General features: G+C 39.8%; 1 protein-coding gene across 1 annotated transcript; it reads right to left on the bottom strand.

The window, feature by feature from the left end:
- Nucleotides 1–238: 238 nt before the first annotated feature.
- LOC124139114 lies at nucleotides 239–9,452 on the bottom strand. Its single transcript, XM_046506138.2, has 4 exons — nucleotides 9,296–9,452; nucleotides 5,504–5,569; nucleotides 2,277–2,348; nucleotides 239–773 (listed from the first exon to the last, which is right to left on the bottom strand). Exons 2-4 carry the CDS (start codon nucleotides 5,559–5,561, stop codon nucleotides 610–612), a joined length of 294 nt encoding a protein of 97 aa, XP_046362094.2. The 5' UTR covers nucleotides 5,562–5,569; nucleotides 9,296–9,452; the 3' UTR covers nucleotides 239–609.
- Nucleotides 9,453–12,206: the final 2,754 nt, after the last annotated feature.

The raw sequence follows: 12,206 nt of genomic DNA, 5'->3' as shown, positions 1-12,206 counted from the left end.
AGAAGTAAAATGAATTAAAATACAGTAAAACATGGTTAAACCAAACTCCAAGGGACTATTGCAATTTGCTTGTTGTATATGTAGTTTGTAACTCACAAAAACTTGCCAAAGTCATGAAAGACTGTGAAATTCTGGTCATGTGCAACTGTTGGGCATCATTGGTCAAAGGGAGATAATTTGAAACATACATCTAATTATCTCCCTTTGATAAAACCTCTTCTTTTTTTTCTCAAGCCAACAACGTGTTTCCATAATCATCAGGATGTGTTAGTATTGCTTGACACCAGTTCAGACCTCAATACTATGTACCTTCAATTCACATTCACTGACATTAGGTATCAAGCCTGCACTGGATATCAAAATATGTAATGCTTCCTTCATGATCATTATCTCATGGATTTTAAAATAATTCCTTTCAGTTTTGGTTCCATTTATAATTGAAAGTAAAATGCCTCATGGTTAATTTCTTCTGATATCCATGGCAATGAGGAAAAATATCAGAACTGGTTTACCAACACAACCATAGGCCTATAACAGAACCTTCCTGAGCCTAACTTCTTTTGTCGTAACTTTTGTTCACGTCTTTTCCTAAGACGATTTCAGTTCTCTTCATGAGTCTGCCTTCTTTTCTTTGCATTCTTTTGCTTTCATAAATTCTTCAGCTAATTCCTTGTTTTCGGCTGTCCACTTCTCTGCGGTGTTTTCCTTCAACCAATCGGAGCCCTTGATCTGTTTCTGTAGTGTTGATAACAGATCTTCCAGGTTCTCCCCTTCTGAAATTCATCAATAATATATAACTTTTTAATATTTCAGTTTGTGAGTGAGTGAGTTGGGTTAAACGCTGCTTTTAACATTATTCCAGTTTTATCACCGCGTGCCAGCTTAATGTAGGAGGAAAGCCCGAAGTGATGCAGGTCACAGACGTTTACCACTTCGATGAAACCAACGAGCACGGGCTTGATGCTGACAAACCTAGAAACACAATCAGGGCGAACCGGGATTGGAACCCGCAATCATCGGTTTCTGGCGTGCACAAGGGATGCATCTCTGCACAGCGAATCACGGTGCCTAAGACGACTGGGCCACCCGTGCCCCCCTCAGTTTGTGACAGTCTACAAGCTGAACTTGACATTTAGAATATTTTCCAGTTGATTTTAGTGTTAACACCAATGGACCATAATAAGTTGAGCTTACTAGAAAGAAAACCTAAACTTAGGCCGAAGCACACATGCTTGCTTTCCCTAAAATTTTCTAGGACAGAATAGTGTAGTTCAGTCCTAATTGATTGTAAAAACGAATATACATGCACCACAGTTTAATCCACTGACAAACATGGTTAAAAGGAATATGAAGAAAGTTTCATGATTATTTACTGTAAATATGTCCTTGAAAGCAACATTTTGTGTACTGTAAAATGGTAAAGGAATATCATAGCATTCACATGAGCATATTTTTTCTACAAAAATGCTTTACATACAATATATTGTTAAACGTTTTTGAAAGTTAGAAAGTGTAACAATATTTTTTAAAGTAAATTTCTATATGATGGCAGTGACACCAGTGCTACACCTGATTTTTATTATAATCTGTACAGTTTTGAGACGAACTGATGTGTGAAACATAAATGAAAATTGTGTGCTAAATGCCTCTCTCTGGCTTTCCCTGTTCAACCAGGATATGACTGATCCCCATTCCATTGTCAATACTTGATCGATTTTCAGAATGAGTGAGTGAGTATGGTTTTATGCCGCTTTTAGCAATATTCAAGCAATATCAAGGCGGAGGACACCAGAAATGAGCTTCACACATTGTACCAATGTCGGAATCGAACCCGGGTCTTCGGCGTGGCGAGTGAACACTTTAACCACTAGGCTACCTGATGTCCAGAACTCTGCAATTTATGTGCTTTGGCCACTATGTATATACTATAAATCATAATGAACTAGGTACTTGGCAGGTGTATATGAATATTGCATTCATTACATTAAATCTCTGTCTCAGCTTCATCTTCATCATCAATCATTGACAGAAATCAAAACTGACAACCATATGGTTCAACGTTCGTTGACCGATGCGCATGATGTCAATCACTGGATTGTCTGGTCCAGACTTGATTATTTACAGACCGCTGTCATATAGCTGGAATATTGCTGAGTGCGGCTTTAAACAAACAAACAAACACAATACCATCAGAACAGAGAGGACCTTTGAATGTGAATACTGTTGTCATCATGTATGTAATTTCCTTAAATTTCACTCATGTGGATTCTACTCACTAGGTTGTTCGGTTGCCATGGAAGCATGTGATGTCATCCAATTGTTGACGATGTCGCGGTCACCACTAACATCTATTAAAGAGAAGACATTCATCTCTCAGATGTAACTTGTTAATGTAGAAATAATACATTTTAGTTCCCAATATTTCTTCTGCTAAACCAACAAAGTAAACAATATTATGCCACATACAAAATAAGAGTTTACACGGATTTGTTCTGTGATTCCTACCCAAATTAAGCGGTCTAAACACTTTTGACTTTGACATAAATTTCAGTTAACAATTAAATCTAAAACATGGCCTTGGTGTCCACAGTACCCAATGATGGTCCTGACTGATGTGTGTCACTGGACCGTGATCAGGGTAGTCCTGTGGGTACCCGGGACCTACTCAGTACCAAAGTTACCCGTCCCAGCCCTTGTTTGATGCTCAAAAGCAGTTTACTGCGAACATAGAGGACGCTATTTCGTCACAAGTTGACCTGTCTTCAGCTATCAGGCAATATCAGGATGTACTACAGTATGCTGGTTCTAAAGTAGACTATGTTTTTGGAAAAGGCATGGATATGTCACTGAGCAACATGCAAGTTTGGTCAAGAGGTAGGTTATACGGGTAATAATAAACCAGAAACGTTTACTGCTGTGACACCGATTTCTTAGTGACTCTTGTGTGATAGATGAAGCCAACATTTATCAAAGAAAATATCTGCCTGTAATGTAGACTCTTCATAGGTTACCATGGTGTTCCCGAGACCATGCGTGTTGTGGTAAGTCTTCCAAATTATCTTTATCTTTGGCAGCAGCCGTTGCACCAAGTTCAGTCCCCACAGCCTACCTTAGTAGTCTTTGCAGAAAGTTTTGCTTGTGAGTTGTCATAGTCTACCAGACCTAATTCATTACGAGTGAGTGAGTGAGTGAGTATGGTTTTACGCCGCTTTTAGCAATATTCCAGCAATATCACGGCGGGGGCCACCAGAAATGGGCTTCACACAATGTACCCATGTCGGGAATCGAACCCGGGTTTTCGGTGTGACGAGCGAATGCTTTGACCACTAGGCTACCCGACTGACCCTAATTCATTACGAATTATAAATTATATTGTTACCACCACGGCGCCCAGCTGTTGTAGACAACGCTAGGGGTTTCCGAAAACGAGAATTCCTAAGATCAGTATCTGGAGAGCCACACAGTCACAATATTCCTTTACTCTCAATTGCAAACTTGGAATAGTCACGGACAATGGGAGTAACATATTTTTTGTCTTCTTTTAAGGCATCGTAATAATCATTAACAATTGATTGTAGAACTTCCTCATTAAGATTTACTCCTTGCCCCATAAAGTCTCTCCTTCGGCTGAAGTGGTATCAGTTAGGTCATCTAGATTAATTTTATCCATTTTTTATATTAAACATAGGAAAACGTAATTTCAATATAAACAATGTCTATGCAATATGGGCGCAAGTTAAATCCACAACGTTGACTTCAGGATCCATTAGGGGTCAAAGCACTTCGCCAGTCTGTAACAATAACTAATAACCCAAGTACCATTGACCAAAATAGGACAATTCTGGTTCGTGCTCCTTATCTTGGTCCTCATGTGTTAGTTCCAGGAACTCACCGACTATCACTTACAATTAGTTTGTCTTCTTCTGATGTTAACAGGGAGCTTATTCAGAACATAGGTCGTGCAATTGTAAAGAACATTACGATTAAAATAAGCGGTAATGAGGTCTTGAGTATTGATCAAAGCCCTTGGATGGAGCCCTATATAAGGCTGAACACAGATTTAAGAAAGAATGGCTACTAGCCATTTCGAAAAGAACTTATATAAACTCATGAATAACTCAGTATTTGGTAAAACTATGGAGAATCTAAGGAAGCGCGTGTTGATGTTAAATTGGTCAGATAGATAGATAGATAGATAGATAGATAGATAGATAGATATGTACGAAACAAGCGATTACCCAAAAGATAATCCCTCAGATAAGACCTCAGATGAATTCTATAAAGAAATCTGATAAAGAGGAGATAAGAAAAGCTAAAGGCATTAAGAAGTATGTGGTAAAAAAGCATATCAAACACGAACAGTATGAAGAAGCATTATTCAATGGTAGAACATTCAAACATGAGATGAATACTTTAAGAAGCACAGGACATATGGATTAAGAATGAACAAGACATCATTATCCCCTTCAGATACAAAGAGATGGATTGACAAGGATGGTGTTTCTCCCTATGCTTATAGTCACTTAGGGATAAATCCCCTGCCCAGTCCATCTTTAAGATAATATATAGATGGCTCGCCTTCTTTCATAACCAATCAACTAATGTTATATATCTTAAGAGATCATACTGGGTCAGTTGCACGACGTTGGCCTCCTTCAAGTTCACACTTACTCTATCCGGAAGTTTTTGTTCTTTGCCTCTCCGTGGTGCTGAAGATTCGGAAGTCAAAGATTTCATTTTAACAGCATCAGATGGTTTCTTCCCAATTAATCTTTTTTACTTCATTATTTAGCGCTGATACAACAGCTGATAATCATGTCACCCATTCCGTTGATCTTAACCGATCAGATTTCATTTCATTCCCATACTGATATCCAAACAAACGTTCTGCTAATGTCCTATAAATCTTATATGGATAATATAGAAGCATTGTTAGGGTCTAGGTCTGGCCCAGATAGGAATGAGCCAGAATCCTTTATCATTACAATTTAGCTTAAAGGACATGACGATCCATGGATCGTCATCAAACAATTTACATAAACTTAATACCCCCATAGAAGCCTTGTAAGGGTTCGGGAATGTTTCAGGATGGGTTGCGGCTGAATCACCATCATCTGTACTACTCTAATGATGGGAACCGATTAAATCGGTGGTATTAAGGCCCGTTAATCCGACAGTCTTGCACTCGGACACACCTAATTTGCAACGAATGACCAAAATTACTCATTAATCAGTCTTGTTAATCCAACACAGTGATCAGCATACTTCCTTTTTTTATTACAACAAGTATGTATTGTTATCCATCTTGTAGTTGCCCGAATTTCGATCATAACATTGATACTACTTAATTTTGTTTATCTGACATACTTGTTAATCATACGCAGCCAACCATGTCAGATTAACAGAACTTGACTTGATGTACTTAAGTCCATTTGTTTCTACCATTAAGAGTTCTTTTAATATGAACATGTATTTTGGGTTCATCACTTTACTTCTTTCTTACCTTTGGTATCCTGCTCATTTGTTTTTGTTTCTGGCTTATTGTCGGTATTCTCTGCCATAATTCACTCTGAAAGGGAAGCAAAGAAACAGAGATAAAACAGGAATGTGTATCACTCAAGGTGAGAGAGAACAAAATACTATAATGGGAACATAGTGTATACCCGGTACAAGCCCAGTCTGAGACCTTAGCCACTTGTTCAAAGCAGGAGTCTTGTGAAAATCTGTTCGTTCTCGTAAACTCAGCTAAAAAACAATCAATATGATAACACTAAAATCTACTGAAAATGATGCTAGGAGCCATGCCCAGGCCAGTAGATTTAAACATTTTTGAGGGGCGGTCGGGTAGCCTAGTGGTTAAAGCATTCGCTCGTCACGCCGAAGACCCGGGTACGATTCCCGACATGGGTACAATGTGTGAAGCCCATTTCTGGTGTCCCCCGCCGTGATATTGCTGGAATATTGCTAAAAGCGGCGTAAAACCATACTCACTCACCAAACATTTTTCATACACACAGACAACAAGGACGTATTGTATTGACGATGCTGTCAGCTTGATATGTCCTAATATTAGTATATTTTTGTTCTGTGTCTCATGGACACTAGTAATGCATGAATACTGACAATGGTATCATGGCAGGCTGTCTGGGACAGACCACTTTGGTGAAGCCCTTTAAAATGGGTATTGTGCTGGACAAAACAAAAACCCACCACAATCAACATTTATCATCCAAAAGTGGCTCCCACAGGAGATATCCCTTGGGTGAGACCAAGCGACATCTACACTGTAAATATCGCTGCAATGAAATTGCATCACAATGCTTTGCAGACCATTGTGACATCATTGGTTACCATGACATCACTAATGGCTCTGCTATTGAAGCTGTAAGCAGTACTTTTTACACTTAAGACACTGCTTATTACTGTCAATAAACTGAAAAAGTTGGAAGAATGATGTTGGATGATAAATAAAATCTCACCCGAGTGTCTTTTAATATCAAACATAACAACACTCGTTGCTATATTTGATATCAAAAGACACTCGGGTGAGATTCTCTATATCTCAGCATGGCAAAGGACAACAAAGCTGTACAGCAAATTGTGTTGTTTAATAAAAGGCAGAGTGATATTGCCATTCCCTATGCCCATACAAGTGTGGATACAGGATATGGACAACCTTGGACTCTGAAAACAGAGGCCAGAAGATATGTCCATTCTTGACATATATTTTGAGGGACCCTATCTATTGTTGATTGTAGTGCAAAACTTGAAACCTAAATAAGTATATTGGTGCGAATGTGTCCTTCTTGGTGGGGGCGCAGGTGGCCCATTTGTCTGAGGCTCCGCGATTCGCTGTGCAGAGTTGTGTCCCTTGGGCACGCCAGAAACTGTGGGTCCGAATCCCGGTTCGCCCCGATCATGTTTCTAGGTTTGTCAGCACTATACCCATGCTCGTGGGTTTCACAGAAGTGGTAAATGTCTGAAACCTGCATTACTTCGGGCTTTCCTCCCACATTAAGCTGACACGCTGTGATATAACTAGATTACTGTTAAAAGCGGCGTTAAACCCAACTCACTCACTCCTTCTTGGTACATGTACTATAAGAATGTGTCAAATAGTTTGGGTAGCTAGTGATATCACATATATCAACATACTTGATGAAACTCCAAGGCTTGCTGGGATTCTGTTTTTCATCAATAATCATACTTCTTAGTTTTTTTCAGTTTGTAAACAGTAATAAGCAGTGTCTTGAGAGTAAACAGTTAACCAGCTCCGGTGGCAGAGATTTAAGTTATTTCATTAAATTGTGACGTCATGTCAACTGATGATGTCACAATGGCCTGCAAAGCATTGTAATGCAATTTCATTGTAACGATATCTCCTGTGGAGCCAGTTTTGGAAGATAATAAACATATTTGACATATAATACAAACACAAACACTGTTTTATTATATACTTTCCGAAGTTGAGAAAAGTGATATTTTCATTGCAGTGAACATAACACTTGATATTTCACTACAGTGAACATAACTCTTTGACGGAACGTATCAATAACCAAATGTTACCTCCCCTGAAATTGTCTCCCTTAATTGTAAGTGTCTCGGCCGTACGATCCTTTTTATGTAAGTTCCCTATTGACAAGGCAAAATAATGAAAGATGGCCATTTGTGGAGTTAATATCACTTCTTGAGGTTTGTTAATCTTTCGAAAATGTTTCGTTATAAACTGTAAATTTCTCATTTCACTTGTCAACCAAAACTGATCGTTTTGCAAAGCGCCATTTTTGTTTCTTGACTGGCGTATATTCTTTTACTTCCAACATGTCTCGTAGCTTTCAAAAATATTTACAATCATATCTGTATGCATGATATAGAATTTTTGTGACGCTAAATTATTTTTTTTACTTTTGTTTATATTTCTTAAGATTTTGAAAACACGAAATTACTTTTTTAGACGCAAATATAAGGGGTGGTTAACCGTCCTGTGTATTAGGTAGGGAGAATATACGTTTCAAGGTTTTACATTCGTAATGAAATAATTTAATTTTCAGGTAGACAACTACACAAAAATTATATAATAAATAGCATATTCCATGTGTCTTGTGAAATATCATGTTTCTCTCATCTAGTGACAGGGGAAAAGGATAGTTTGCTGTTACTAATTATTGTGGGCTGTCATGTCACTATAGATAGCAAAGAAGGAAAACAATTGTGGTCTGAGGCAAACTGCCAGGGCCACCCAGGATTACATCACGACTGTCCGGGATGAATATATATCCTTGTGTTACAAATCTTTGAGCCCCAAAGCAGTATTTCTGATTACCGGTACGTGTCTTATCCCAATCCCAATACAATAATGCCTCCAGAGAGACAAACTCGATCATGCGGCATCTTGTTTCCGTCATTTGATTTCGAGCCCTTTCATTGCAGTCTAGTTATCAATAGCTGCATACCCCAAGTATGATTAAAATTTGCATTGGTGAAAAAGTAAGTTTCGGGTATGTTTTCATTACTTATTGAATATCTTACCTCGTGTTGCCTAATTTGAAACATAACTTCAACGGCAAGAGGTAGGCTAAACACCTTGATGTTTTCAGTGGGCTTTGAATCATCTACCTTGTTGTCATTATTATTTAGGGGCTTGTTGGCTGGTTGGTTTGTTGTTTAACGCCACACTCAGCAATATTCCAGCTATATGACGGCGGTCTGTAAATAGTTGAGTCACGACCAGACAATCCAGTGATTGACATCATGAGCATTGATCCACGCAATTGGCATCGATGACATGCATCAACCAAGTCAACGAACCTGACCACCCGATCCCGTTAGTCGCCTTTTACAACAAGCATAGTCGCCTTTTACGCCAAGCATGGGTTGCTAAAGACCTATTCTACCCTAGAACTTCAGAGGCCTTGTACCTGTACCTGTACATTGTACATGTTAAGATGTGAGATAGCTGGAAAAGATCATATCTCTGTTTATCATCCTTTGTACTGTGCTGCGTAGATTGTCATCACTGTGGGGTCTCAGATACGTGTGCACGATCATGTATGTTGATACACTGGAAAAAGTACTAAACTAGGAGGTTCATGTCTCAAGAAAAATTGGCTATCGCTTCACTGATCTCGCGTGCCGCTTTCTAAAAGAATAACACAAATCACTATATCCACACGGGCACAACACGCCTGGGCCGAATTTTATGTTTCACAGGCTGATATTATTATCTGGGCCATTATTTTCTAGCGGTGGAGATATATGGAGCGGTGACATAAAGATAATGTAGAGCAAAAATAACCTTTGTTCCATCAGCGACAAAACCAAACACTATCTTCTCTGTTAGCAGGTCTGTGTCCAAGCATGCGAGCGTGTTGTTGTTGTTGGTAGCTATGCTCCTTTTTGAGTTTTCCAGTCGCCAGAGTGAGTACAGGACATTGGAGTCGCTCGGACGAGTCCAAACATGTTCGAGAGCTACGGAGTCTTTAAATATGATCTGATGAGCTTCGTGGAAACCAGAGGCGATAAAATATGTAATGGTCTCTGAGGAAACGAAATATTTAGTAAATTTGCTGAGGAAGTCGTAGTTATTCATAACAGATCCTTGAAAATATGCGACAAATGACCAGCAACAGTTTATACACAAAATACGAGTAGATCTTGACTATTCCATACGTTTTATGGCATATTTTGTGTTACTAGGTGCAACTCGATGCAAGAGTGCTTATGTAAACAAACATGTTTGCAAATCTTTTGTTTGGTATTATACATTAAATGGTGATTTCGAATATAAGAGATTGAAATATTGGGGTGTGGGTGGGGGGGGGGGGGGGGGGGGGGGGGGGGTGGGTGTGGGTGTGTCAGAAATGGCTGGGCTTCACACATTATATACGCAAGTGGGGGAATCAAACCTTGGTTTTCGGCGTGTTTCGTTTCCTCATTCTGGTAACGCGGTAGGTTCCAAATGAAATTCCCGGACGCTGAACACTCAAAAACACTTACACTTTATAGGAATATAAACTGCCGTACAAAAGAATGTATACACTTGAAAATTTGATCCCCGTATTACAAACGTTATCGAAACGTTACTGGTTTGAAAACAATCGCCGAAACACTGCAAACTTAAGGTCCAAATTACCACTAGGATACCCGTATAATATATATTACTAACGAATAAACATTTCTTGTTGTTTCATTTTTTGCCACCATCAAATATGGGTGTATACATTCTTTTGCCGAGCAGTTTATGATGCTTCCCGTGCAGATCACGTCATCAGTGTCTGCGCTGTTAACAGAAATGCTATATGGGAGAACTGAGATAGTATTCATGTTCATATATTAAGTGAGTGAAGTAGGCTGAACGCTGTTTTGAATTGAATACCAGTAAACTACGTTTATAACGAACACGCTTATAACGAACTGACGGATATAACGAACCTACTTTTTTGTCACGACTATTTGCTGTCGTTATGCTGTATATATGCTTATAACGAACTACGGTTATACCGACTGAAATTAGTGATCCCTTTGAGTTCGTTATAACCGTAGTTTACTGTATATTTAACTTATATCTGGGCCTGTAAGCTTAATGTGTGAGGAAAGCCTAGAGGTATGCAGGTCTTTGACAATATTTCTCGGATTGGCAAAGTCAAAACAAGGTAATTCGGCCAAGAAGTTTAACATAACATAACAGGTATATCGATGATCTGATATTGTTCAATAACAATCAAATAACCAATTCCCTTCCCACCTGAACTAGAAATAAAGGAGACACGTGAGACCGCCTCATCTGTTTCATATTTAGATCTATGCATAAAGATTCAGAGTGACAAAACACTCTCCACAAGACTGTATGACAAGAGGGATGACTTCAACTTTCCGAGAGTCAACAATCCCTTCATGTCGAGCCATAGTCCAGCAGCATCAGTCTTTGATGTTTACATTACCCAACTTCTGAGATACATGCATGCTCTTTATACCAAAGAGCGTCATACCACTCTTGCTCAGAAATTGTTTGATCAAGGTGACAACATTCAAGGCCCCAGAAGAGCTTTCACGTTTTATCGTAGTTATGTGGAGGACATTTCCAAATTTGACGCATCAGTGACAAATATGATGTCCGTTGCAATTCCCTATTTTGACTTGTACCATATGTTCCCATGTCTTTCTTATGAACAATTGACCTGACTTTGCATGTGTTTGTGACGGATGTACCGGTGGGGCAGGATATGCTCACCATTTCGCGAACACCTGGTATCATTACTATTTGATAGTGATTTATAAACATTTGCTCATGATATATTCCGGCTATATCACGGCAGCATTTACATAATCTAGTCTGGACGAGACAAACCGGAAGCTGGTTGTATGAGTGAGTGAGTGAGTTTGGTTTTACGCCGCTTTTAGCAATATTCCAGCAATATCACGGCGGGGGACACCAGAAATGGGCTTCACACATTGTACCCATGTCGGCCGGAATCGAACCCGGGTCTTCGGCGTGACGAGCGAACGCTTTAACCACTAGGCTACCCGACCGCCCCTGGTTGTATGAGGAATGTCCAATTTCGTAGGAGTACTCGCAATCAAACACGCCAAACAAGCATAGCAATGTCATCCACTTTAGTAGCCTCCACGGACAAGCAATTGTTTGAATTTGAACATTTTTCAGTCACGCCACGCAGTTTCAGCTCCACGTGGAAAGAACCCCCAAAGTGATGCAGGTCTCAGATCGAAACCATTTATATGAAACCCAGAAGCACGGATAGCACGGGTATGGTTCTGGAAAACCAAGAAACAATCAGCGCGAACCAGGATTCGAAGACATGACCATATGTTAGCGGCACAAATTCCTCACAGCGATAGCTCATTCGCAGAGCTCTCAATACTATCGCGATGTTACCGAGAGTGTAACGAAGGTGTCACGCGCTGGGAAGGAGCTTGGTTACCGGCATGACCAAGGGACGCTACTCTGCACAACAAATTGCGGTGCCTATAAGACGCTGGGTTCATCCGTGCTCACGTCCGGTGTCCGAGGGACTATTCCAGGTCGCCACGTGGATGCAAGCTGATGTCACAAAATCAGCCACGGCTATCTCTCCCAGTGAGTGAGTTTGGTTTAACGCCGCTTCTAACATTATTCCAGTTATATCGTGGCGTGTCAGCTTAATGTGGGAGGAAAGCCCGAAGTGATGCAGGTCTCAGACGGTTACCAC

Source organism: Haliotis rufescens, unplaced genomic scaffold (assembly GCF_023055435.1).
Source record: "Haliotis rufescens isolate VD_foot unplaced genomic scaffold, xgHalRufe1.0.p SCAF_13, whole genome shotgun sequence".
NCBI lineage: Eukaryota > Metazoa > Mollusca > Gastropoda > Lepetellida > Haliotidae > Haliotis > Haliotis rufescens.
The sequence above is the reverse complement of the archived record's forward strand: the minus strand, read 5'-3'. Positions and strand labels throughout refer to the sequence as shown.

Excerpts from the sequence above, each read along its gene's own strand:
- LOC124139114 (XM_046506138.2), bottom strand. The coding sequence starts at position 5,561 with ATGGCAGAGAATACCGACAATAAGCCAGAAACAAAAACAAATGAGCAG. Across the intron at positions 2,349-5,503 it reads AAATGAGCAGGATACCAAAG|ATGTTAGTGGTGACCGCGAC; the intron begins GTAAGAAAGAAG and ends TCTCTTTAATAG. Across the intron at positions 774-2,276 it reads CATGGCAACCGAACAACCTA|AAGGGGAGAACCTGGAAGAT; the intron begins GTGAGTAGAATC and ends GATGAATTTCAG.